The sequence below is a fragment of the Ochotona curzoniae genome, unplaced genomic scaffold (genome assembly GCF_017591425.1).
Source record: "Ochotona curzoniae isolate NIBS_2020 unplaced genomic scaffold, NIBS_Ocur_1.0 contig_1014, whole genome shotgun sequence".
NCBI classification, from domain to species: domain Eukaryota; kingdom Metazoa; phylum Chordata; class Mammalia; order Lagomorpha; family Ochotonidae; genus Ochotona; species Ochotona curzoniae.
In genome coordinates this window covers 24,336,576-24,362,092 of record NW_024464920.1, presented here as the reverse complement: position 1 = coordinate 24,362,092, position 25,517 = coordinate 24,336,576, and the positions used below count along the sequence as shown (strand labels likewise).

The following is a 25,517-nucleotide window of genomic DNA, read 5'->3' as shown; positions in this document are numbered from 1 at the left end:
AGATGATACATAAAACGAAACCATAAGAAGTGATAAGCCTAAATATTTACTTTGGTAATTAAAGACTTTGACATATTCCACAATCTTTCTGTATTAAAAAATCTTAATCATCCTTGTAACAAACCTGCATGGAACGTAGTACATACAACATACATTTATTATTTCCTAGTACAAAACTTTTCAAGACATGGAGAATACAATAATTTATAAAGAATACTTCTATGATCAGAAAAATAAGGCAATAGCCTTTGTATCAAATCCTTTACAAAAGGAGTTTAGCAATATTATGTTTAGTTCTGGGTTCAGTTTTGGTTTTGAATGTTACTTTTTTTTCTTTTTCTTCTCATCTGCTTCCATTTTAAGCTTAACTTCTTCAGCTGTAAGAGCTCCCAATTTCTTATTTTTGGCTTTCTTAACTTTTTCCTTGATGGCAGCCACATCAATTTTAGTTTCAGTAGGAGCTAGACAAATTAAAGACAAGTAAATTACTTAGATGTTACCAAATATCTGTATGCATTCAAGATGATTTCAGAGGCTAACTAGAAGCTAATGTTATAAAATACTTTTAGGAAGAGTTAAAATTTCTTCAAACTGAGAGGTAATAAGTTGTATTTTAAATATGCATCAGAGAAATTAGCAATTTTAGCAAGCCCTGGATTCAACTACATCCTTAAGATATTAGACTATTTTTACTTAGGGGAGCAATCCAGAATTTCAAAATATGGAAACTACTACATACCCTCCTCCCAGCATTTTGGCTGATTATGTAGCTACAGGTCAATACCACCCAGAAAAACGTAAAATTACAGTTTTCTAAACAAGTTTTTGAAAATCCTCCTGAAAGAACCAACATCTATTCAATGCTGGAAGGATGTGTAAAACAGAAAGGCAGGACAAGGGGGGGAAAGGACACTCTCCCCTAGCATTTATTCAGAGTATTGAAGACCTCAAGATCAAACCTCATCAGACGAACCACAGAGCAACGGGAGGGAAGCAGGTACTATACTCTTAATCACCGTAAAAACAGCCCCTTACTAACACCTTCCTGCCGTTACATTGTCTGTGTCCTTCACTGCTAGGGGAGGAGTTATTTGCATCAACAATATACTAACAAAGCTTATAAGCTTATGCCACAGACTACATAACAAAAGTCCAGCCTTTCCGAGGCCCTGTAACACAGCTCAGGGATCTCACTGCCTCAGGTTTACACCTGTACAATCCAGAGTGGTTCCAAGCCCGGGTCAGAAGCTTGGGGAAGACCATCACCTGGGACAAGTAGACCACCTCAGTCTTTTTTTTTTGTCCCTAGGATTAGTAATGAATGAAAGGCTAAGAAGCCTAATGCTTTCTTAGCACTCCCGAGGTTCAGACCAAGTCCCTATGGCTTTGACTTTTACAGCCTGTCAGCAGCTAAAAGGCAAACATTACCTTCCTTAGGTTTCACAACTGGCTTTTCTTTTGGTGGAATGAAAGCTTTATTTCTTTCTTCTTGTCTCTTACTGAGAGCTTCTGCCTGTTTAGCCTACATTAAGACAAAAGCAAACTATTAAAATATAATTTTTAGTTTAATAACTGAAGATCCTATAAACTATGCCATTAATGTTGTAAAATTAAGACAGCCTTACCTTTATTGCTTCCATTTTCTGTCGTTTCTTCTGACTTGCCTTCAGAAAGTATTCGCCACTAGCCAGTTCCTTATCAATCTGTTGAGGATAGTACATACACTTGTGTCAGAAAACATGTAGACAAGGGATCATGTGCTAATATAGTTAACATTCTTGGGATAATTAATGAAACCAGTAACAAAAATAACGAACTGCACTGAACATCCAGGGAAGTACATATGTAAAAGAATATAAGCACGCTGTGTGGCATACAAAAGCCGATAGTGTAGGGGAGATGAGAGGGGTTTCAGCAGAGAGGCAGCTGGCATGATCCGTTTTGGGGAAGCCGGAAGGAGCCCGAGGACCAGGAAGAGGAGGCAGGATGTGCCTTTCGAAGGACCGCAAGTCTCCAGGAGGAAGGTTCATCAGGTACAGAGCACTGCAGAACTCGAGGTAACAGCTTAGAACCAAGGCCGTGAACGCAATGCAGAATGAAAATCAAGCAGTGTCAGGATTTAATGAGTACTTCTCTATACGAGAGGCCTCTATGACAGGCTATGAAAATGTAATCTGTAACTATGTTTCCTTCCTACCTCCCTGTCCAAAACTGACTCCATCATTTCCCCCTTGATGTTCCTGTAAATTCCCTTCAAATTTCCCTTGAAAAACTCCAATCACAGGGCTGCAGGAAAGAAGGAAATGGAAACACAGAAAGGGGGTGAGTTGGACAAACACAAAAATTAGAGCAGGAAGACAGAGGATGGAGCAAGACCCTTTAGGAGACAGATGAGGCCCAAGAACAAATAGAAAAGGGTGAAACAGGAAAGTCACCAGTGAGAAGAACTAGAACACTTTTCATGTGATGGTCTCAATTATTTCAGTGCAGTATAATGCAATGCCACCTGCCAAGAACAGGTAAGAACTGAGAAAAAATTTTTTAGTTAACCTAAAGATTTTTCTTCTCTAGTTTGGTAGCCACATTCTGGAAAAGTCACATTTTGTTACAGATCCAAGTTTAACAGTTTTCTCTACAAGGAATAAAGGAAAGAAGCACCTGCCTGGAAAAAAATAACACATAAGAAAGAAACCTTGCCTATGGTAGGAAAGGAAATGAAACAAAGCTGATAGACACATGATGATACAACGCACTGCCATGGTACAGAGTCACCAAAATGTTGCTAAGTAGAGACCACTGTGGGCTAAGTCACTGAATTATTTATAGTGCCTATAAGGACACCTTGATGGCTTAGAATGCGTCTTAACTGAAAATGTCCAAGACTTCCCATAGGCCTATACAAAGTTACCTTCAGGCTCCCCACCTCAAGTGTGCTAAGTTTCTGCCAAAACAGGATGAAAGTTTCGGTACTAACCTGACTTTCTGGCTGCGGTGGTGGGAATGGCGTATATTCTTTCTTAATAGTTTTCTTCTTTGGCTCCTTGCGTTTATTCACGTTTTTGTGTTTAAACTGTGGCAAAAATCTTTCCCAACTTTGTGTTCGCAATTCAGAATCTTTTGCCAGCTCTCGTTTAATCATTAAGGTCTTCAATCACACAAATAAAATTAAAAATTATAAATCATTTGTCACATCATACATTTGTAAAGCTAATAAAGTATAAGTAGAAAGCAACAGCTCCTTGTCTCTTTAGTGGAAGCCAGTTTCACAATGAAGATATGTAACATCTCAATTATAATAAAGCATCAGAAAACCATTAAAAATAAAGCAAAGCAGCACCACGGGGTAGCACTGTGACCTGATGGGGTGAGCTGCCTGGAGCCTGACATCTCGCGGCCACCTGGGGAGTAACGCAGATAATCCCTCCTCCTCCCTTCACTTTGTAACTACCTTTCAACTAAAGAAAACTTGAGTTAGTCTCATTTTTCTCTCCATTTAAGATTTAAGAAATAATGATTGAAAATTTAACAGCAGGGAACATTCTATATTAGTTCACCCACATAAGTGGCAAGCTTTCAATAATGGAGAAAAAACAGGACTAGACAAAAATCAGTGTTTTCAGATTTTCCCTGTTCCACTTGACATTTACAAACACTGGAACACCGAAGGATGCAGCTCTGGTCAGATACACAACTAGTTTCCTTCCACTGGCAACAACATCAGTCTTACTCTAACCTTCTCAATTAGACCGCTCAACAAACACCCACAATAAAATGACTCTTTATACCATGATACATACCTAGGTAAAACGACAAACTTGGTACATACACAATTTAACAGATACCTCTCAAAAGGAATATAATTTGGATACTAAGTTCCAAAAAAGGTTTTAGACTTCAGTTAGCAGGAAACAGAAAACTTGAAAGACTACATTTTAAATATTACTCATAATTTAAGACTATTGACTGCATTGCAGACAACAAACTCTGAAGTTTATTTCATTTTATCAGAACCATTTAATACCTTGCAGTATTCCCTTCAATGGCTCTTATACTATTCTCCGCAGAAACTTATGCTTTTAAAGAAACAGTGTTAGGACTGGGCTAGAGCTGAATGGACTGAATCCTATCACTAGTAATCACATATAATCAATACTTACTTTAATATTATATATTGGATGAATATTCTTCATAGTATCTAGGACTACTTTTCGAACCTGAAATTTGCAAAGAAAAGTAAATTAGATGCTTACCTATGCCTTAATGAACTGGGCTGATGATCACGACGCTGTAAAGTATCATTAATTGGGGACTGGCTATCGAGTTAATGGAGCTACTCCATTAACTGCCAAGTGGCTTTTGGCTCTTTGCTGATACAAACTTTGTTGAATACAATGAGGTTTCCTAGTGACTGCCAAAACTGGAAGACTGAATTAGTAACAGCAACACTCTGAAACTGTGACTTAGAGGGAAGACAGTTAAATTTAGACTCAAAAAGTGAAGGCTCAAATACTTCCATTAATACACATAAAGGAAAGGCATTTAATTTTTCTTCCTACTTTTACAATAGACGCATATACCCTCAAGAGACTACTGTAACAATTATAAAGTAGTCAACTTGTTTATTATTGCTCCATGAAAAAAGGGCAGTTTATTAGAAAAAGCCCTGGAAAGTCAGTAAAATTACACCGTCATAATCACAACAGAAGCAACAAAAGTTAAACGACATCTGTCTCGCATGTTTTCACACAACTTTTAAAATATTCATGAAAACATTAGATTAAAATTGAAACAGAAAACAGTTTGAGAGGAAAGGTTTTCAGGGTTGATTTTGTTATAGAGCATATTGTAAATAGTGAGACATGAACACACAACTCCACTATGTTTCTCATGTGTCACAGACTAAGCTTTAAACGCCCACTTCAACCCTGGGAGCGGGAGGCATGAGAATGTAAAGACCGAAATCAGAAAGAGAGCTCTCTGCTGTCATGAGAAGTCAGCTGTAACGTGTTAAGGTCCGGAGTGGTGGTTCCCTGTGCAAAGTATATGCTAAATGGGAAACCAAGGTACAGTCTAAGAAATACTCATGAAGCAATACAGTATTAAATGCACTATGATAACCAAATTAGTTTTTAACTTGTTCTTTACTGCAAATTGAAAAAAAAAAAACAAAACACAGTTCTTACCTCTTTTAAACCACTAAAAGGTCCAATAGCTGAAACCGTATTTCCTTGAACCATAATGTAACAGTTTGTTAAGAGTTCCAGCGCCTATATTGAAAGAGCAGTACACTGAAATTTAGTACACTGAAAAAAATGGCAGCAAGAAATTCAACTTTTCCACTAAAAAAAAAAAATGTACCTTTAATGTAGATCCTTTGGGACCAATAAGTCGCTGTCGTCTTTTTACAAATCTCTCCTTATTTCTTACTAAAGAACCAATTTTAATAATGTCACATGCAACATCATCCTGAAGAATTCGTACTGCCTTTTGGAAAAATAAAAATACTTCATCAATATTTTAAATTTACATTTACCCTAAGTATATGCTAATGATATCAACACAAACTTGAAAACTTGCTGATGAAAGGGATTAAAGAGAATTCTATAGGTTGTCTAATGTTGCTCAAAATAAAAGTCTCCATAGCTCTAGACTTACCTGTTCAAATGCAACACTCCTTGCTAACAGCTTTATTAGGTCTCTGGCCCTGATGATGATGTAGGGATCAAAAGTCTTCTTGGTAGTGCAGACAGTCATGCTGCCCTCGATCAGGTCCAGCGTTGCTTTAACATGCTACAGAGAGAAAGCAAACAAAAACCTGTTCAAAAAATTCAGTCTTGGTCGTACACTCTCCTATCCAAGCTATTTCTGTGCCATGAAGCCATCTCTTCAATTCTATCAGCTCCTCAAAGAAGCCGAGTTCATGTAAATACTGAACATTTGATATGGCCTTCATAGCTCACAAAGCAAAGTGGAGCAAGTTCACACCATTTACATGGATACTTCAGACACTGAGGGCCAGCCTTGCAGCACAGTGGGCGCAGCCACCTGTGACAGAATCCCATCTGTCGGTTCAGGTCCAGGCTGCTCCATTTCCAATACAGCTGCTTACTGATGCCCCTGCAGAGGCGGCAGATACAGCCACATACGTGGGCCTCTGCCACACATGTGGCAGTTCCTGGCTCCTGCCTGGTCCAGACCCAGAATTGTGGCCATTCAGGCAGTTAACCAGTAAACGGAAGACTGCTTCCTCAGTCACTTTGCCTTTCAAATAAAAGAATAAGTTTACTTTAAAAAATTGTATGAAGTGAAAATTAAAAGTTTAATGAAAACAAGATTCTAAATCCATATTTAACTTTTTCCTAATACACACATTCATTAACTATTTAAAATCTTTCATATACTTGATATTAGAATACTTTGTATTTACTGCAATAAATGTTATCCACAGTTTAAAAAGCACACCTAGTCCCACGGAGGCATACTTAGGGCCTAAAGATAAATGCAAAGCCGTACAGCTTCTCTGTCCTACAGTCAGCTCCAGTGTACACCCCATTATTCAAGACTGGCTTTCCCTTTCAACTTTTTCTAGCAGTATTGGGGACTAAATACAAAGCAAAAACAAATTCTTCCTTGTTTAGAAACTGACAATAATCAACAGTTTTCAACAAACCAAATAAAAATACTATTTCTGACTCATGAGGATTATCTCCATGTATTTCAAAAGTGAGTGATAAATGAATGATACAATATAAGACTAGGTCACTAAAGATTGTAAGGGAAGGGACCGGCACAATTGTGTAGTAGTTAAAGCCCTCTCCTTGAATCTGCCAGGATCCCATATGGGCGCCGGTTCTAATGTTGGCAGCTCCACTTCCCATCCAGCTCCCTGCTTGTGGCCTGGGAAAGCAGTCGAGGTTGGCCCAAAGTTTTGGGACCCTGCACCCGCTTGAGAAACCTGGAAGAGCTCCTGATTCCGGACTGGCTCAGCTCCAGCCACTGCAGCCACTTGGGGAGTGAATTATCGGACAGAAGATCTTTCCTCTTTCTGTCCTCCTCTCTGTATAGCTGCCTTTCCAATTAAAAAAAAAAAAAAAAAAAGATTGTAAGGGAAACCAACCTATCCCAGGGGTGCACATCTGTTATAATACAACCTTACTGAGCCAAATGGCATGACCAGCTCCAGAACAGTCAGTCCTACCTGTGAGAAATACTGTATTCCACACCTAGTACACATGCAGATATACACACAACACAAATTAAACCAGAAGCTTCATCTTACCCTTCTCACACGTCATATAATCTTGTTTAAAAGGCTCATTACAGCCACTGAATTCACTTCTTAATCCACTGATCGTTAACAGAAATACACTGCTCAAGGGTCACTGGAGTAGCTAAAAACAGATGTTGTTTTTATGTGATGTTTCATTTAAAATGAAAGTTAAGCAGGGAGGGTGTGTTTGGGATGCAAAACGCGGCTTCTCAGTTCCAGCTACTCTGCTTCTATTCAGTTTCCTGCTAACATGCCTGGGAAGCTGGCGGATGATGGCCCAATTATTTGGGTCCCTGCTCATAACATGGGAGACTCAGGGTTTCTGGCTCCCAGCCTGGACCTGGTCCAACCCTTCCTGTTGGCACTCGGAGAGTGAACCAACAGATGGAAGATCTTTCTCTCCTCCACGCTATCAATCTCTCTGATACTCGTCCAAGTAAAGAAGTCTTCTTAGAAAATGACATTTCAATAATTCACAAGGCTTAACTAAAAAGATAACATGGCAGCTACTATGGCTGAGAGAAGGCATTCCAAAGTTTGGAATCACAGGTAAGTTTTGGATACTCCACAGTAACCTTAAAGGCATTAAAGGGACAAATATTTTTCATCTTTTTAAAAAAACTAGCTTAACAACAACCAAGACCTACAAAGAAAAGCTTAATGGAGTCAGTTCATTGGCTTCACTGGCTAATCCTCCACTGCCAAGCATCATGATCTCATGTGGGTGCTGATTCATGTCCCAGCTGCTCCACCTCCCACCCAGCTCCCTGCTTGTGGCAGCAGAGGACAGCACAAAGCCTTGGGACCCTGCACCCAGGAGAGAGACCTGGAAGAAGCTCCTGGCTCTTGGCTTCGGATCAGATCAGCTCCGGACACTGCAGTCATTTTGGGAGTGAACGAGCACATGGAAAATCTTTCTCTCTGTAAATCTGCCTTTCCAATGAAGCTTGCTGAAACTGTTGAAAACACCAAAGGAGGATTGGGTACCTGGTCCAGTTAAGTAGCTGGTTAAGATGCCAGCATTCCATTTCCGTGCCTAGGCTTAAACTAGGATCTGCCACGGGCCCCAGCTTCCTAAGGCCCCATCATGATCATCTTCAGCCTCGGGAAGCAGCAGGTGTGGGAGAGCCTTGATTAAGTTCACGGTTTCTGCCTGGCTCTGCATCAACTGCTACAGACATTCAGGGACTGACGAGGGGACGGGGACGCTCTCTCTTCTCAAAACATAATTAAAAAAAAAAAAAAGGGACACAATTAACTAGGTGCTAAAAAAGTACCTTAAAAAGTCCACCTGCATACAAACTTACTTAAAAGCAAAGGCATTAAGAGCAAACTATCAAAAAAAAAAAATAGTATAAAACTGGCGTACATGCTCATTTAAGGCTTTCTGCACCAAAGGCCAACATTCTTTCAAGTAAGCCTCCCTGTACTTGGGGAACAAAGTGGCAAAGCTGCTCTCCTCCAGGAGTCCTCTGGGGTTGTCCTCTTTGGAGAAAGCTGGTTCCTTCCAACCCTCAGGAACAGTGAGGAGCTCGGAGTCATCTGCGAAAGACAAAGCATGGACACATGGCTGTTTAGCTAGCTTGGCTGACACCACAAAATCCCAAACTTTCCTTCCACTTTTCCCGTCACTCAAAAGCCAAAGGGCATGCCCCATCATGATCATCAACACAATGTGTTAAAATCATATATATACATTTCAGTTGCAACATAAGATAAAGTTCTTTAGGGAAGCAACTTCTATTTTATATCCATATTTGTTGGCATGTGCCTGGCAAACACTAAGCACCCAATAAACTTCTCTGGCACTACACTGTCAGGGTTGAAGATCAATTACCTTTGTGTTACAATGCTATCCTGTTTCAAAAAAAAAAAAAAAGTAACCTGGGCCCAGGGCAGTAGTCTAGCCGTTAAAAGTCCTCACCTTGCATGTGCTGGGATCCCTGACAAGCCTGCTTCCCATCGAGGTCCCTGCTTGTGGCCTGGGAATGCAGTTGAGGATAGCCAAAAGCCTTGGTACCCTGCACCCACGCTGGAGACCCAGAAGAAGCTCCTAGCTCCTGGTTTCAGAGCAGTGCAGCTCCAGTCATTGCGGCCACTTGGGGAGTGAACCAGCAGATGGAAGATCTTCCTCTCTGTCTCTCCTCCTCTCTCTATATCTGACTTTCCAATAAAATAAATATTGAAATAACATTTGACTTCCTATAGTAAAATCACTGCAGCCATCTGGGGACTAAAGCAGGATGGAAGGTTTTCTGTTTCTCCTCTATGATTCTGCCTTTCAAACAAAAAATAAATACAAATTTAAAAAAAGAAAAAAGAGTCCCACATGTTGGCACTGTGGTTAAGCTACTGTCTGCAACACCACATCCACATGAGCACCAGTTTGAGTCCGGGATGCTCCGCTTACAACTCAGCTCCTTGCTATAGTGTGCTTGGGAAAGCAACAGAAAACAGTCCAAGGACCTGGGTTCCTGCCATCCACATGGGAGAGCCACAGGAAGCCTCTAGCTTCAGGCTGGCCGAGCTCTGGCCATTTGGGGAATGAGCCAGCAGATGGAAGATTTGTCTTTGTCACTCTTTCAAATAAGTCCTTAAAAAAAAGTCTAAAAGTTGATTCTGTGTGTGCTCATACTTTCAGTCAAAAATCACAACTATGGGATTTCAGGTTTTCCAAAGAGCCTTCTGTGCCTTATGTCTACATGCCTTTATTTCATGTATAAAGAAAGAGCCATTATTATTATTATTATTATTATTATTATTATTATTATCATTCTCATTTGACAGGATTAGGCATTGTATACAAAGAGGGCAAGTGACTTGCCTGAGGTGACGCAAAGCTCAAAGCCCACAACTCTTTCCACTAAAAAGAAATACTTATCGATTACACATTATCTCCTGAATCACTTTTTAAAACTTCCAGCCCCACTTTAAGAACCCATAATACTCGGCCCGGCGTGGTGGCGCAGTGGTTAAGGTCCTCGCCTTGCACGCCTGGGATCCCATGTGGGCGCCGGTTCTAATCCCGGCGGCCCCTCTTCCCTTCTAGCTCCCTGCTTGTGGCCCGGGAAGGCAGTCGAGGAAGGCCCAAAGCTTTGGGACCCTGCACCCGCGTGGGAGACCCGGAAGAGGCTCCTGGCTTTGGATCGGCATAGCATCGACCGTTGTGCTCACTTGGGGAGTGAATCATCGGACGGAAGATCTTCCTCTCTGTCTCTCCTCTCTGTATATCTGCCTTTCCAATAAAAATAAATAAATCTTAAAAAAAAAAAAAGAACCCATAATACTCAACTATTTCAGATTTAATTCTACCCAAAGGTATGAGATAAACCTGCACTAACAGGATAAACTGAAGTTTGTTAGAAATGAAATTCTTGGACCTAGCAGAGCAAGTACTTGGCATAGCAAGTAAAGCCACCTGCAATGCCAGCATCCCATGCTGGTTCTAGTTCATATCCCAGTTGCTCTATTTCTGATCCCGTTCACTACTAATGCCCTGGGAGAAGCAGTAAAGGATGGCCCAAGTGCTTGGGCTTCTGTCACTCACGTGGGAGAACTGGATGAAGCTCCAGATTCAGCCCAGTTCAGCCACGGTAGGCCTAGCTCAGCCCAGCCCGGCCCTTTGTGGCAATCTAGGGTGTGAACAAGTGAATGAAAATGATTTGTCTCTTCCTCTCCCTGTCTTCCTAAATAAATAAATAAATGGAGGGGAGATCTCTGGTATGACAGGAATCTACTTTTAAACATTTTTTATAGATTTACTTTTATTGGAAATGTAGATTTTATATATATATATGTGTGTGTGTGTATATATATATATATATATATGCAGAGAGAGAGACAGAGAGAGAGAGAGAGAGAGAGAGAGAGAGAGAGAGAGAGGGAAAGAGCGCTATTCACTCCCCAGGAGGCTGCAATGGCCAGCGCTGAGCTTTCCCAAACCAGAAGCCAGAAACTTCTTCCAGGTCTCTCTCCTGGGTGCAGGGTCCCAAGGCTTTGGCCTGTCCTCTACTGCTTTCCCAGGCCACAAGCAGGGAGCTGGATGGGAAGTGGAGCAGCCCAGATTCAAACCAGAGCTATGTGGGATCTTGGCAGGATTTAGCCACTAAGCTATCATGTTGGGCATATTGCTTTCTGTTTCTTATGCATATATCCACTTAGCTATTTCAGGTTCAAACAGCGTATTAGCCAACTTTTTCCTTAAGCAAAAAAAAAAAAAAGGAAATATTTACTTTTATTGGAAAGTCAGATTTACAGAAAGGAAGAGATACAGAAGAAGATCTACCATCTGCTGGTTACTCCCCAAGTGGCTGCAATGGCCAGAGCTAAGCCCATTCAAACCCAGGAGCTAGGAGCTTCTTCCGGGTCTCCCACACGGGTGCAGGGACCCAAGGCTTTGGGCTGTCCTCGACTGCTTTCCCAGGCCACAAACAGCTGTATGGAATGTGGAACAGCTGGGACTCAAAATGGAACCCATAAGGTGAGGACTTTTGTCACCAGGTTATCTTGCCAGGCCTGTTATCCAACCTTTATTCTTTAAAAAACCTCAAACTCAACTATAGTTACTTAAATTGCAAATGTGGCCGTTACTATCCAATTTAAACATCTGAATGGCTTTGAATGCTATTTACTATGCCTTTTCCTATGCAGTTCCAACAAATACTGATTTATGCATTATATTTTCCCAGGGAGAGAATGGGGAAGGACACTCAGTACTTGTTATAAGATGATCAGAAAATGGGCAAGGTAATTGGGAAAGGTTCTGATGGAGGAGCATGGGAAACTCCTCAAGCAGGCCAGACCAGGCCAGGGAACAGTACCCAGCAGCATACATTTGGCACAGGTTGGGAGTGAACCAGGCAGAGTCAGTTCACATCACCTGGCAAATCTGAGGACCAGAATGGAATGTGGGTTGGGACGGGCTCAGTCTCAACACATGCCAGTACACAGTACTGCTGGGACTGGGTACCAGCTGGGCTGGGCTGGGCTGTAGCCCCTACCAGCATGAGCTGAAATTGGGGATAGGCCAGGTTGGGCCAGGCCAGGCTACAGAATCACTGGCAAATGCCCAGGTGAGGCAGGCCATGCCAGAGCGGGCCGAGGCACCCAATCAGCACACATGAGACCCAAGGGAGTAGGGGAAAAGCTGGTACGGGGGCTGTATGGTGCTCCCCTGCTAGATCACCACTCCCAATGGAGCTTGAGTTGGGATGGGGGCAGACCAAACTGGGCAGAGCTACAACACCTGTTGGTCTCATGTGAGCTGGATCAGGAAAGAGCCAGGCTGGGCTGACTATTCCTACTGGTGCATGCATAAGTCAGAGTGGGTGTGGGTTGGTTGGGCTCTGCTGCAGCATCAGCTGGTATAGGCTGGCACTGGAGGAGGGGGCTAATTCTGTCAAGTTAAACTGCAGAACCACCTGGAGAGTACTTGATACAGGAGTGGGAGTGGGCTCAGTAGGGAAATAGTGGGCACCTGCCTCTTGGGTTACCACTCCCACTGGAGAGCATGAAAACCAGGACTGGGGCAGACGTGGCTGGACAGAATGGCACCCACCAACATGTGTGTGGGCTGGATAGTGGGGCTGGTTGGGTTGAACTAGGCTTCAGTGCCCAATGACATGTATGAGAGCTCAACGGGATGTGGAAGAGGCTGGACCAGTCTGCTGTATATACTGGCAAGCATGGTAACCAAGGCAGGGGGCAGGTCTGGTGGGGGTTATTGCAGGTCACTCTGACTAGGCTGTGGCTCCCACTGGTTTGCGTGAGGCCCGAGTGTATGGTGGGCAGGATCAGGCTGGGCTGCAATACCCATTGGTTTGTGCAGAAGACAGGGCTGGAAACAGAACTGACCCAGCAATTGAAACGACCAGCACGTGCATAAGCTGACTGGCACCACAGATTGTGCCTGACTCTGTATTGGCAAGCACATGCAAGAATCAGGTCTGGGATCACCTCAGATGAAGCTTCTTTGGGGATCCCCCCAACTTAACCACTGGACTCAGAACTCCAACCATGAACAGAATTGCAGATTCTATGGTCTGACCATGGAGTGTATGTGTCAAAACTCAACTTCCTCAGTGGCTCAGACAAAACAGTGGATATCTGGTACCACAACAGAGGAGAGAACAAATTGATCAACTGCCCCAGCCAAGTGTTGACAGTGAAAATCTGGGCAAATGGAGACTCTAACATGGACTATATCAGCCAATGAATTCTGAAGAGATTTCATTGTGCTTGGAATGGTTTGATTGGCAGCAATTCAGAACTGTTGAACTATCGAAACCACCTGAGCAGTGCCCTTAGAGCATGCCCCACATCGGGGACCTTGAGATGGTTGGGAGGGTAGCTGTGGCTTCTCCCCTTCTCCTCTTCCCCCAGATACAGGAAGGAAAAAAGATAATGTGGAAACAATGATCTTTTCCACTTTCCTATAGCCCTTGACCCTCTGCGCCCTAATCAACTATGTAAAGATCATCAAAACAGTAAGAAAATAATAATAAAATTTTTATAAGGGGCAAGGCAGTAAGGAGCAGAACAAAAATCAGCCTTCCAATACACAGGCCCCAGTGCTGGGCTCACTGCGGCCCACGGGGATCAGTCACCTGCAGTTCAGGAATGAGCAGGCAACCTCCACAGGACAAGTTCCCTACCCTCCCCCTTCTGCATAAATTCAAGATTTCAAGCAAAGCTTTGGCTTCGAGCTGTAAACAAGGAGTTACATTTGTCTATCAAACAATTAAAAAACCTCGATATGTTTCTGGCACCTGCATAAAATTTCCTGAGTGCTTTGGAAACATTCAGTTCCATTCTTGGTCTGCAAACCCCACCTTCTACACAGAAGGTCCCCAGTAGCTTCTCCTTAAGACATAAATTATGTAAATTTGATCCATCCAAATACCCTAGCATCTGAAACTGTCATGAATCACTTCAAGAAACAGTCTTCACTCAGGAGGCTGGGAATGATAGACAGAGGTTTCATATTTTCTTCAGGAGTTTTGCATGAATCCTTCAGAGGTGTGGAAATGTCCCAGAATTAAACGCGTCTGTGTGGGTGTGTAGCTTTCCTCTGGTGGATGGGGGATTGAAGAGAGTAGGGCAGCAGTCAAATTACAAGAATAGAAGATTCAACATAGTATAGGGGTGGGGAACACAGAAGAAAACAGTGTAGGGGTGCCCCAAGCTTATGGTTTAAATCTTTTTTTTTTGCTTGGTGCAAAATGTCTATCAAAATGATCTGGCTAATTTTCTCTCAATACAATCACCAACTGAGACTCCGTGAGGTCCCACAAAGCCCAAACTGAATAATTAAAGGGGGGCAGCCTGTGGGGGAGACAAGAACCCAGGACCAAACACACACCACCCCAAGCATTCTACTGCATGTGTCCCGTTTCGTTTCAACACAAGGGGGCAGTCTGCAGAGATCTCAGTGCAAAGGAAACAGTCCTTTCTTCAGATACCACGAAACTAATAGCCACTGCTGTCCCAGGGCAGGACATGGGCTCTGGACTCCACACAGGCCCTCCTTTAGGACTCCGTAGAAGCCAAGAATCTGCAAAGGTTAAGGATTTTTAGTCCTTTCTACTTCTACCCCTGGACGCCACAGAATGGGGCAGAGGACTGGTTTTCAAACTCATCCTTTCTTGCTCACATTGTTTACACGCACAGATTAGGTAAAGGATGGATTTGGTGCATGAAGCAGCCCTAACCACAGCTGGCTCTCTGGCCCTTTCACCTGACTTGGCCTCTCTGCCATTCATACCACCTTTTCCAGTTCGGGTTAATTTGCAATCTTCCAAAAGGTCAACTCATAGGAAACCCAATTAACACTTCATGAAGTGTTCATGTTCAAGGTGGAGGGGGTTTCAAGAGCGCTCTATGGCAAAAAAGTCAGCTCTAATCGATACAGAGAGATAGTGCAACAGGCTGTGCACTCCACATAGTTAATCTCCATGACGATAAACAACATATTCCTGCTATCTAGACATGAAGTTACTGATGACTTCTCCCTAAGACTGCCCATGTACCTGGGAACATGGCGCAGAACCGAAGACCTCAGATTAAAAATACACAAAAATAAAAAGCCAGGATATATTAAGAAAAACAGTCAAATGTACAAGATGCCAGTGTGCTGGCTTATCAGGCTGGTTCTTAGCCTACAGCACTGGCACCCTATACAAGCATTGATTCAATTTCAGGGTGCTCTGCTTCCCATCCAGCTCCCTGCCTGTGGCCTGGGAAGCAGCAGAGGATTCCCTAAGTCCTTAGGACCCTGCACCCATGTGGGAGGCCCGAAAGAAGCTCCGAGCTTCAGATCCGCTTAGCTCCAGCTGTTGTGGCCATTTGAGGAATCAATCAGCGGATGGAAGATCTCTCTATTTTACCTTCTAAGTCGGCCTCTCGGATAAAAATAAGCATATCAAATAATTTAGAAAAAAAATGCACAATATAAATGGTGTGCAAGTGAGTGCAGTTGGCTTCCCGGAGAAAGTGGGACCTGAAGTGCAGGTACCCAGGGGAGCAAACACACCAATCACACTGGCCCAGAACAGGTGAGCCTGAGCTGAGCAGCAGGTCTGGGGCTGTTCCACTAACCAACCTTTCAGGTCATCACCACTCATCTCTGGGGATGTTTCCCATGACCCTGTTCCAAGCTTGAGTTATAAGGAAACAAGAGGTTGCCTTCTGGACCCAGCGCAGTAGCCTAGTAGCTAAAGTCCTTGCCTTGCACACACCAGGATCCCATGTGGGCATCAATTCATGTCCCAGCTGCTCCACTTTCCATCCAGCTCCCTGCTTGTGGTCTGGGAAAGCAGTAGAGGACAGGCCAAAGCCTTGGGACGCTGCACTAATGTGGGAGCCCCAGAAGCTCCTGGCTTCAGATAAGGTCAGCTCTGGATGTTTTGGTCACTTGAAGAGTGAACCAGCAGATAGAAGATCTTTCCATCTCTGCTCCTCTGTAAATTTGACTTTCCAAGCACACACAGGAAGTGGAACCCCAGCTGCTAGGTTCAAGCACTGATTGAACGGGCCCCAAGCAGCAGCTGAGGCTCCTCCGGGCAGGCCAAGCCCTAGGAAGTCTGGGTGGGAGCCGTGGTGCAGCTGCCTCTGCCAACTCCTGGCTGGTCACGGAGTCCGTGATTCTCCACAGAGCCTACAGCTCCGGACACCTAGCTGGGCAGCTGCTGGTCCCAGAGAAGGAGTCATTTATTTCTTCCGACAGGTATACATATCCTTTTCAATAAATAAATAAACAGGAGTTTCACAACAGAAAAAATACAAGCCCCCAATATATATAAAAGTAACTGCAAACTCATTAGTAATCAGAAAAAAATCAAAAGCTTTTTTTAAAAAAAGATTTAATTGCTTGCAAGGAATAATGGCAGAGAGAGACAGCACCCAATCTTCCAACTGCTGGTTCAGGCTCCAAGCGGGCGCACTGGTCAGGGCGGGGCCAGGCCAAAGCCAGGAGCCTGACCCTCCACCCAGGGATGGAGAGACCCTAATTACTTGCACGCCTGGGATCTCCTGCTGCTTTCCCAGGTGAACAAGGTGCTGGATTAGAATCCCTGCTCTGATACGCAATGCCTGAGTCCCAGCCAGCAGCTTAACCTGTTGCACCACAACACAAGCCTCAGAAAGCGCAAAATCACAACCAGATACCACTTCACACCTACCAAGAGGACTGACATTCAAACTGAAGATATGTAACACCTAATGTCAGAGTGGCCTGAGAGCCCTGGGCATTGTCACCCAGTGCTGGTGGACACCCCCAGAGGCACAAAACCTTTAGCGGAATCTGCATTCTCACACATACCCGACACTTCAGTGGTCCACACCATGTTTCTAGTCCAGAGAAATCTTTATGTAAATCAGATAACACACACAACGATGTTCTATGTTCGTAGCAGCACCGTGTAAAACAGCAAGCAGTGGGGACAACCTGAGCGCCCAGCCACGGCAGAATGAACACCAAGTCGAGATCTATTTGTGCAACACAATGACACACCGTGGAAAAGTACAGAACCCCGCACTACAGGAATCACCCTGAATGAGCAACAAAGCTGAGCTCAAGAAGCAGGACAGGGAAATGCAGACGGCCCTTTCCCAGTCATTAAGAGAGAGAGAGACTGAGAATTCAGACTTTGGAGAAAGGAAACATTCAATAGGTTTCAGAATGGCTATTTCACGGACCAGAAAGAAAGTGGCATGGGAGGCACAGAGGGCTTTGGGCGTATGACAACACAATTACTGAACAGAAGAGTGGGACTCCCCGACTTCACTGCCTGCACTCCCTGCTGGGGCTGTTAACCATGAATTTTCAAAAAGCAACAATAACAAAAACCTGTTAGTAAACCCCTGAGTACCTTCCCATGCGTCTAGATTGGGAGTTGAAGGTTTTCAATTTCGAAGATTTGGTTGAACGATTCCTGGGATCTAGCCTCTCTTCCTCTCACCGACAGGGAAGAAAACGCGTAAAACTACCACGCCAGAGACTAATGAGACAGGCGGCCCGGGCCCTGGCAGCGGCGCCCTAACACGCAGCCTTCCTGCAGCATGGATGCTCCAGTGTCCGAGCAGCCAGGGTCTCCTGCCCCGTGAGCCTCCGGTTACCACGGCCACCTGCTCGGCATCCTCGCCCCTGAACGAGCAGCCGCCGCGCCCTCTCGCCCCGACGGGACCAGGCATTCCTCGGGGACCTTCAGCCAAAGTCACCAGTGACTAACAGGCGGCGGGCGCGACACCTGCCATCTTTCCTGCCGCCCCGTCCCACATCCCGCATCAGCAGCAATTCCACTCAGAAGCATACGGAAGAGCCAGCCGGCGGCCGTCAACAATCCAAAACCAGGAAACCACGTCCACAAACCCCAGGCTTCGTTCCATGCACAACCTCACCTCGGCTCTCCGGCTTCTGCTTCTGGTTACGAGGCTCACTTTTCCCGTCGGCGGCTGACGACCGGTTCGGTGACGAGGACGCCATTTTCACACTACTTCCGGGAGCGCCGGAAATGGAACCTCCTTAAAACCTGCCGGTTGAAATCTGCCCCTTTAAAATGAGTTCCGCGTAGCTCAGACCCGGAAGTCTGCGCAATCTCTTGGCGAACGACGGTAAACCCACCCACTTGTATAATGACGGCCTATGCAGCCAATAGAAAGCCGCAGACGCTGCGACTGCATTCTGGGAATTGCAGTTTACCAGCGGGGGGCATGCTTGGGACACTTAACGTTCAATTTGGAGTGAACCTGCCAGGCTCAGCCCCTTTGCTAAAGGTGCAGCTCCAGAATCAGGATCACGCACGCTGCTAGACAGCAGGTGATGGCTTAAGTGCTTCGGCTCCTGCCGGACCAGGATGGAGTTCTGATCCTGGTCCAACTCTAGCTGGTGCGAGCATTTAGGGAGTGAAACAATAGATGTGTGATCTCTGCCTTTCATGCAAACAAAAACATGAATAATAAAAGTTAAAATACAGCAAGAAGTATTCAGTAATTTGAAAATTGAAAATATTGATTATATACTGAATAAAAGTATATGCTATGTGGCACTTGATGAAAATACACAACAAAAATATCGCAAGATAGGAAGTTGTACTGGTAGCTATAGGAAGCAGCATGATGTATAATTAAATAAATGGGAAAAGCTACATAAATTTTACAGTGTGTTGTTTCTTTTAGATTTAAAATAGCTCTATGCTTAGACTGTTATTTCTGGAATTTTCATTTTATAGCCATAAGACACTTGTATTTCTATATACTTAACAAAATTAACGAATAAGCTGAATATCAATGTTTCAACGATTTGCTTGGATTATGCTTTATGCAATTTTGAAGGAAACACACAACTTGATACTTTGTAATGTTATGGAATAATAAATTCTGAAATTCATTCAACTAATCCTAAGAACTAAATGCAACCCCACTTTATATTTGCTTATGACGTTTCATATCCTCTAACCACCAGTCCTCATATTAGTGACTATATTCTGGTTTTCTTCCTTTGAAAAAAAAAAAAGATGTGTTCTAATTTTAACTTCTTCCAAAAAACTTTCAAGTTAAAACATTAATTTTAAGTAAATACTGAAAAGTCTCCTGGACTCACCTGTGAGGATCAAAAGCTCAAAAGTGGCTATCATCTTGCTGGTGCCTACATGCATTGTATAAATGTCACCCACATTTCAGTGGCAGGATGGGTGCTGTAACACAGTGGGTTAAGTTGACCCATGTGGAAGACCTGCCTAGAGGGCTTTTTTTCCCCTCCTACCCCATGCCCTGGAGTTTCTGATCCCCAGCTTTCAACTGGTCCAGTCCTGGTTGTTGTAGCCAATTGAGTAGGAGCCATCAGATGGAAAATCGGTCCTTCTCTGTCTTTCCCACTGTATATTTCTATCTTTCAAATAAACAAGCTAAAATTTAAAAATATAATGAATTTAAGTGACTCTGAATGCTCATAAAATGTTTAAAACAGCATTTTAAAATCCAAAGCATGGGCCGACGCAGTGTTTTAACAAGCTAGTGCTCCACCTGAGATGCTGGCATCCCATATGGATGTCAATTAGTGTCCCAGCTGCTCCGCTTGCAATCCAGCTCCCTGCTTATGACCTGGGAAACCAGAAGAGGAATGCCCAGGTCCTTGGGTCCCTGCACCCAAGAGGGACACTTAGAGAAAGCTCCTGGCTTTGGATTAGATCAGCTCTGGCCATTGCAACCATTTAGAAAGCAAACCAGCAGATGAAAGATCTCCCTGTCTCTCCTGCACTCTTTGTAAATCTGCCTTGCAAATAATAATAATAATAATAATAATAACAATAATAAATATTTTTAAAGTTCTAAAGCATTTGCAAGAAACAGTATATTACAAAAAATTGGCAAAAATACTTTCAACATATTTAAGGAATAATAGCAACAATATTGAAGGTGACAGAAAAAATTTTAAATGCTTCAGCAGATAATAGGGAAAAGATAATAATAATTTTGCATCAACTTGTCTGTGCTTAGTAGGCTAGATGTTTGTTCAAAGAGTAGTGTAATATTTCCTGAGGCTGTTTTTGGATAAATATACTATGAAAATTAATAAACTTTGAGCAAAACAGAATTGTTTCTTATAGCCAACAGACCTTATCCAGTTCATTTAAGACAGAATAATAATAATAATAAAAGCCCTATCACCTCCCCTGCCATAAGAATTGTGCTGCAAGTGTGTTAATCTGCAGCAGAGGCTCTGGGCCTCCAGGCTGCCATCCCACCTACAGACGGGGACTTGCTAGCTTTTATAAACATGTGAGCCAGTTCCTTTAAGTAAATAATTATATAATAAAGAAATATACCATCACTATGTGATATATAATAAACATATATACATATATACATATAATATGTGATGCTTGTACCACTGCTGTTGGAAAACATTACTTGACAATGGAATATCACCAGCCTCCAGACTAGCAAAACAGGAAGTAACACATTTTTTTCACACTGATAGTGCTGCCAGAGCGGAGAACATTCCCGTATGTGAGACGTAAAGCTTTAATGGGAAATAATTTAGTAATTAAGTTCTCTAAAATGCTGGTAATCTTATCTCAGTTAGTGAATAATTGATTTTAAAAAGCATTAAAAAAAACTTGGCTGTAAGTTAGCAGTAAGTGCTGTCCATCAGTTTTTAGTGCTAAATAAATAAATAAAAGCCTCTTGCCTAAGAATTTGAGATACAATTCAACTCCTGTTTTGTGATAACATGCTTGCAATTTACAAAGTTAATCCTCCACTAAATAAAGAATTCACCAAGTAGAAAGACCACTGTTCCCAGGAGTATAAGATCAGTGGCTCAGACAGAGCAGTACACCCAGGTGCACATGGAGGATATGGCAGTCCATTGAGCCTGCAGAGGACACCTGGTACCATAGCAGAAGAAGGAGGGCAGAGCAAATTGGACAACTCTCTCAGCCAAGCATTGGTATCAAATACCAGGGCAAACGGAGACACCAAGGCAGACTATGTCAACCAATGGGCCTCGGAGGGATTTCCTCATCTTTGGACCAACAAAATCAACAGCATTTCAGAACTAGTAAAACCACTTGAGCCAAACCCTCAGAACATGCTTCATATCGGGGACTGGGGGATGACACTGGGTGGCTGCTCCCCTTCTTTGGGTGCTCACGTATCTGGGAGGCTGGGTGCAGCTTTTCCCCTTTTCTCCCCACTTCCGTCAGATACAGGAAGAAGAAAATTGGAAACAATGGTCTCATGCACTTCCCCTATTCCTTGAGCCTTCCCACCCTAATCAGTGGTCCACATAGGCATGCATCCTTCTCAACTACGTAAACATCATCAAAAATAAAATAAAAGAGGTGGTGGTTTTACCAGATAGACCATAACCCCTGTTCTCAGATCCACATTTGCGTTGTCCAGGTATCAGCTGGTGGACATCTGTGTTGAAAATATCTTAACTATTGTGAATGGAGCTGCTACAAATGCTGGGATACATACAACTTTACCAGATGCTGACTTCAATTAATTCTGCTAATTTCTCAGTAGTGCAATGGCTGTGTCATATGATAAATCTATTTTCAGATTTCTGACAAATCTATTGGAAAGGCAGATATACAGAGAGAATGAGAGACAGAAAGAAAAATCATCTGTCTGCTGGTTCACTCCCCAAGTAGCCACAGTGGCCAGAACTAAGCCCATCTGAAACCAGGAGCCAGAAGCCAGGAGATTCCTCCAGGTCTCCCATGCGGGTGCAGGCCCACAAGGCTTGGGCCATCCTCTACTGCTTTCCCACACCACAAGCAGGTAGCTGGATGGAAAGTGAAACAGCTGGGACATGTAACATACACATATGGGATCCCAGTACACACAAGGCAGAGGATTTAGTCACTGAGCTGGGCCCTCATTTGGCATTTCTACTTTCATCCATTAATGATTAAAAATTACTTTTGTGGGCCTGGTACGATAGCCTAGCAGCTAAAGTCTTCACTTTGCAAGCGCTGGGATACCATATGAACACCGGTTCTAATCCCAACGGCCCTGCTTCCCATCCAGCTTCCTGTTTCTGGCCTGGGAAAGCAGTGAAGGACAGGCCAAGGCCTTGGCGCCCTGCATTCACGTGGGAAACTGGGAAGCGGCTCCTAGCTTTGGATCAGCACAGCTCTGGCCATTGCAGCCGCTTCGGGAATGAATCAACGAATGGAAGCTCTTCCTCTCCGTATATCTGACTTTCCATTAAAAAAAATTGATAAAATAAATCTTAAAAAAATTTTTAAGGATGACTTTTGCATAATACCTTTTATGGCTCATTTAAAAAAAAAACGCATCTAGCTAGGATTTCTCCAACACAAAATTGATATGTTTTTATTTTCTAACATACATAAGATACTTTTTGTTTCAGTCAGCTTTACAGAAATGTTTAAACCTTAAATCAACACATACCTGTCAGCACCACACAATTATACAACTTGTGGCTATGGAAACAAGGTCGCTTTGAACTCCAAGTGGCTGCATTAAGAAAACAGACCTGTGACAACAGGCAAGAAGGAAAAGGAACAACACCGTACCCCAGGTGTAAGCTAGCTATCTTCTACACCTGTCTTTAGAAATGAATATGTCAATAAAGGTGAAGATTTCTGGATGAGATCCTGGATGATGCGAATTCCAGGGGGAATCTGAACCACATTCTTGGCCAGCGTTGGAGTGCCTCCATCGGACAGTTGGACGTCCCCCGTGTCATTTCCACGATCACTGCTGTGTGCAGCCCGTTCCTCCCAGCCCCCACGCAGCAAGCTGTCTGGATGTGAGACATGGTACACTGTTTTGACTGCTAACCAGCAACTTCATCATGGGTAGGCACCTGGCCAACTTCAATCAACTTCCGGATCGCATGCTGAGGTAGGGGAGGGAGAGGAGACCTCACACCCAGTATATAATTTGGTAGGTCTAAGGCAGCATCTAAAAAAAATTTGCACCTGTCCAAAGATTTATCTAACCTAAAATGCCAAAGTACTGAGACTGAGAAATCCTAGTTTGCAAGCCTTCTGAATGTGTGGGGTTCTATTTAAAAGAGCCAATCGGCATCTCGCTCCCATCCACGCACATCATGGAAACAAAGTTATTCTGCACCTCTTTTCGCTGCCCATGGAAGTGGTTGCCTGACAACAAAGGCCAGAGTTTCCAGATGTGCTGGTTTTATTACACCCAGCTCCTTGGTGGGCAATCCTGCTCCTTTGACTCCAGCCGTGCCTCTATCATTCTCGAATCTGTAGTCTCAAAGCCCAGGGCTCTTGCATGTGACGGACTGTGTTGTTCAACACACTCCCCCCTGTTGAACATCGCTCTCTCTAGGCCCCAGGCCAATGAGCATTCTTGTATCATTGGAACCTAACGCAGCCTCTACTTCCAGGACAATCTTCCCTCTCTTGGTGTTGTTCTCACTGATAAACAACAGCTTTGATTTAACTTTCAGTTCTAATATTCTTCCCCATACAAGGAAAGCTGGAACATGTTTTGTTGTGCCGGTTTTTGAAACCCCCAGATAATCATCAAGTCTGAAGTCGGTGCTGAGGCAAAAAGGTGGTTTATTCAGGTTAGCCTAGGTCTCCCAGCCACCTCCCCCAGCCCAGCATGGCTGGGCGGGGGAGGGGCAGCCGCAGCCGAGGCTGCAAGGATCCACAAGGACAAAAGAAGCACCAGCCAGAAGAGCCAAGGGAAAGGGCCCAGAGCCCAAGCCCCCCAGTTCTTATACATCTTAGGCTATTAATTATGCAGTCATGACTTAGCAGGCTTCTATTGGTGGGTTTGAAACTAGCAACTTTCAAAAAGTACAAATTGATAAGCTATTGGGCTGTGAATCTTACCAAACACAAGGTACCTCCTTCCTGAGGAGTGGTCTGCCTACGTGACCTGCCAGGTGTCCTGCCGGGTGTCACGTAGACTATCAGGCCTGAGGTTCACACAGCCCCCAGCCAAGCCATTAAGGCAGAATCACAAAAGGCAGAAAACGCCTAGGTTCTTCAGTTTCACGATATTAGTTTCCACCATAGCAACAGAAGGCTTTCAAATGCAGGCATGAATATTCAAGATTTAATCAGTGGCATGTGAAATGTAATGATGCTGCTGAGAGTTATTATTTTAAGCAAGCAGAACAAGCAGATCACAGTCTATCGTTTGTATACATGGCATTAGAAGAATATTTGAACTGTCTTAGAAAGCTCATCTCCAGTCATTGATTCAACTTCTCTGCCTCTACCATCCTTGAGACAGCAATAACAGCAGATGGCAAGCAATGCAATAAACATTTTAGATGAAGTGCTTTACACACTTAATGGACTTACATTTAAATATTGATTTCAGGGCATTAGTAACATGGCAACATTTCTTCCATATTGTTCTAATTCTCTAATTTCAAATGCTAATTACTTGGATATGCTAGGAGATTTCAAGCTTATATTTTATCATCCAGCCATGATTTTGATTGTTTGTGTTATTGGTCCTTTTACCAATGAGGTGAAATCCACAGGCCCCTTTTACATAAAGTCACATAAACTGTGAGACAGCATAGAACCCCTAGAGAGGCAGGCCATTTAAGTGCTTTTGCCTTAAAAGCAACCTGGGAGGAGTCTCAGACGCCTGGATCTGATCTTATAAGCACTCGTATGTCCTGCTGTTAAGGCTCCCCAAGAGGAAAAAAGGGAAGGAGGGCCTCCACCTTAGTCAGTTAGCACATGCTTCCTGTGTAGGCAATGGCAACTCCACCGCTGGGCTGAACATTGCTCCCACAGCATAGAATGCTGACATTATACACACACACATTCCCTTCCTCCTTCCTTCCTTCTCTCGCCTCTCCCCTTGCCTTCTTAACCATCACTCCCACCCCCCTCGTCTCTTTCTCTCTCTCTCTGGGATGGCTTATCCCAGAGACTGTCACATTACGAGCAGCTCTCAGATAAACTGCTCGTCAATTCCTCACCCTTCAGAAACACTTTATTGTTTTATGCTATTAATTTTGGGGTCATTTGGACATAATTCTAGCTAATACAATATTGAAGCAAGGGTAGGCATTTCTCAAAACATTCATCAAATTCTGAAGGGATGCAAACAGGAAACTTTCTCATTACGAATGTTCTTCCGAACTTTTGCCACTAGAGGGCAAATGATCACAGAGGATGACTTAACCAAGGCATTAAAAGGCTTTATCTGTCGTGGGGCCACAGATGCCAGCTACAGAAGACCTAAACAATCATCCTGTCCAGCTTTGTTA

The 25,517-nt window shown here is 43.5% G+C and overlaps 1 protein-coding gene across 2 annotated transcripts; it reads right to left on the bottom strand.

The window, feature by feature from the left end:
• Positions 1-30: 30 nt before the first annotated feature.
• On the bottom strand, positions 31-18,295 carry KRR1 (KRR1 small subunit processome component homolog). Of its 2 annotated transcripts, XM_040981430.1 has the most exons (10): positions 18,167-18,294; positions 8,640-8,812; positions 5,656-5,790; positions 5,359-5,484; positions 5,184-5,267; positions 4,158-4,214; positions 2,975-3,145; positions 1,626-1,703; positions 1,429-1,522; positions 31-461 (listed from the first exon to the last, which is right to left on the bottom strand). In XM_040981430.1, the coding sequence occupies exons 1-10, from the start codon at positions 18,249-18,251 to the stop codon at positions 322-324; spliced, it is 1,143 nt and encodes a 380-aa protein (XP_040837364.1). In that variant the 5' UTR covers positions 18,252-18,294; the 3' UTR covers positions 31-321. The 2 variants fall into 2 exon arrangements, with proteins under 2 accessions (XP_040837364.1, XP_040837373.1); XM_040981439.1 differs by lacking the exon at positions 2,975-3,145 and having other exon boundaries at positions 18,167-18,295.
• Positions 18,296-25,517: the final 7,222 nt, after the last annotated feature.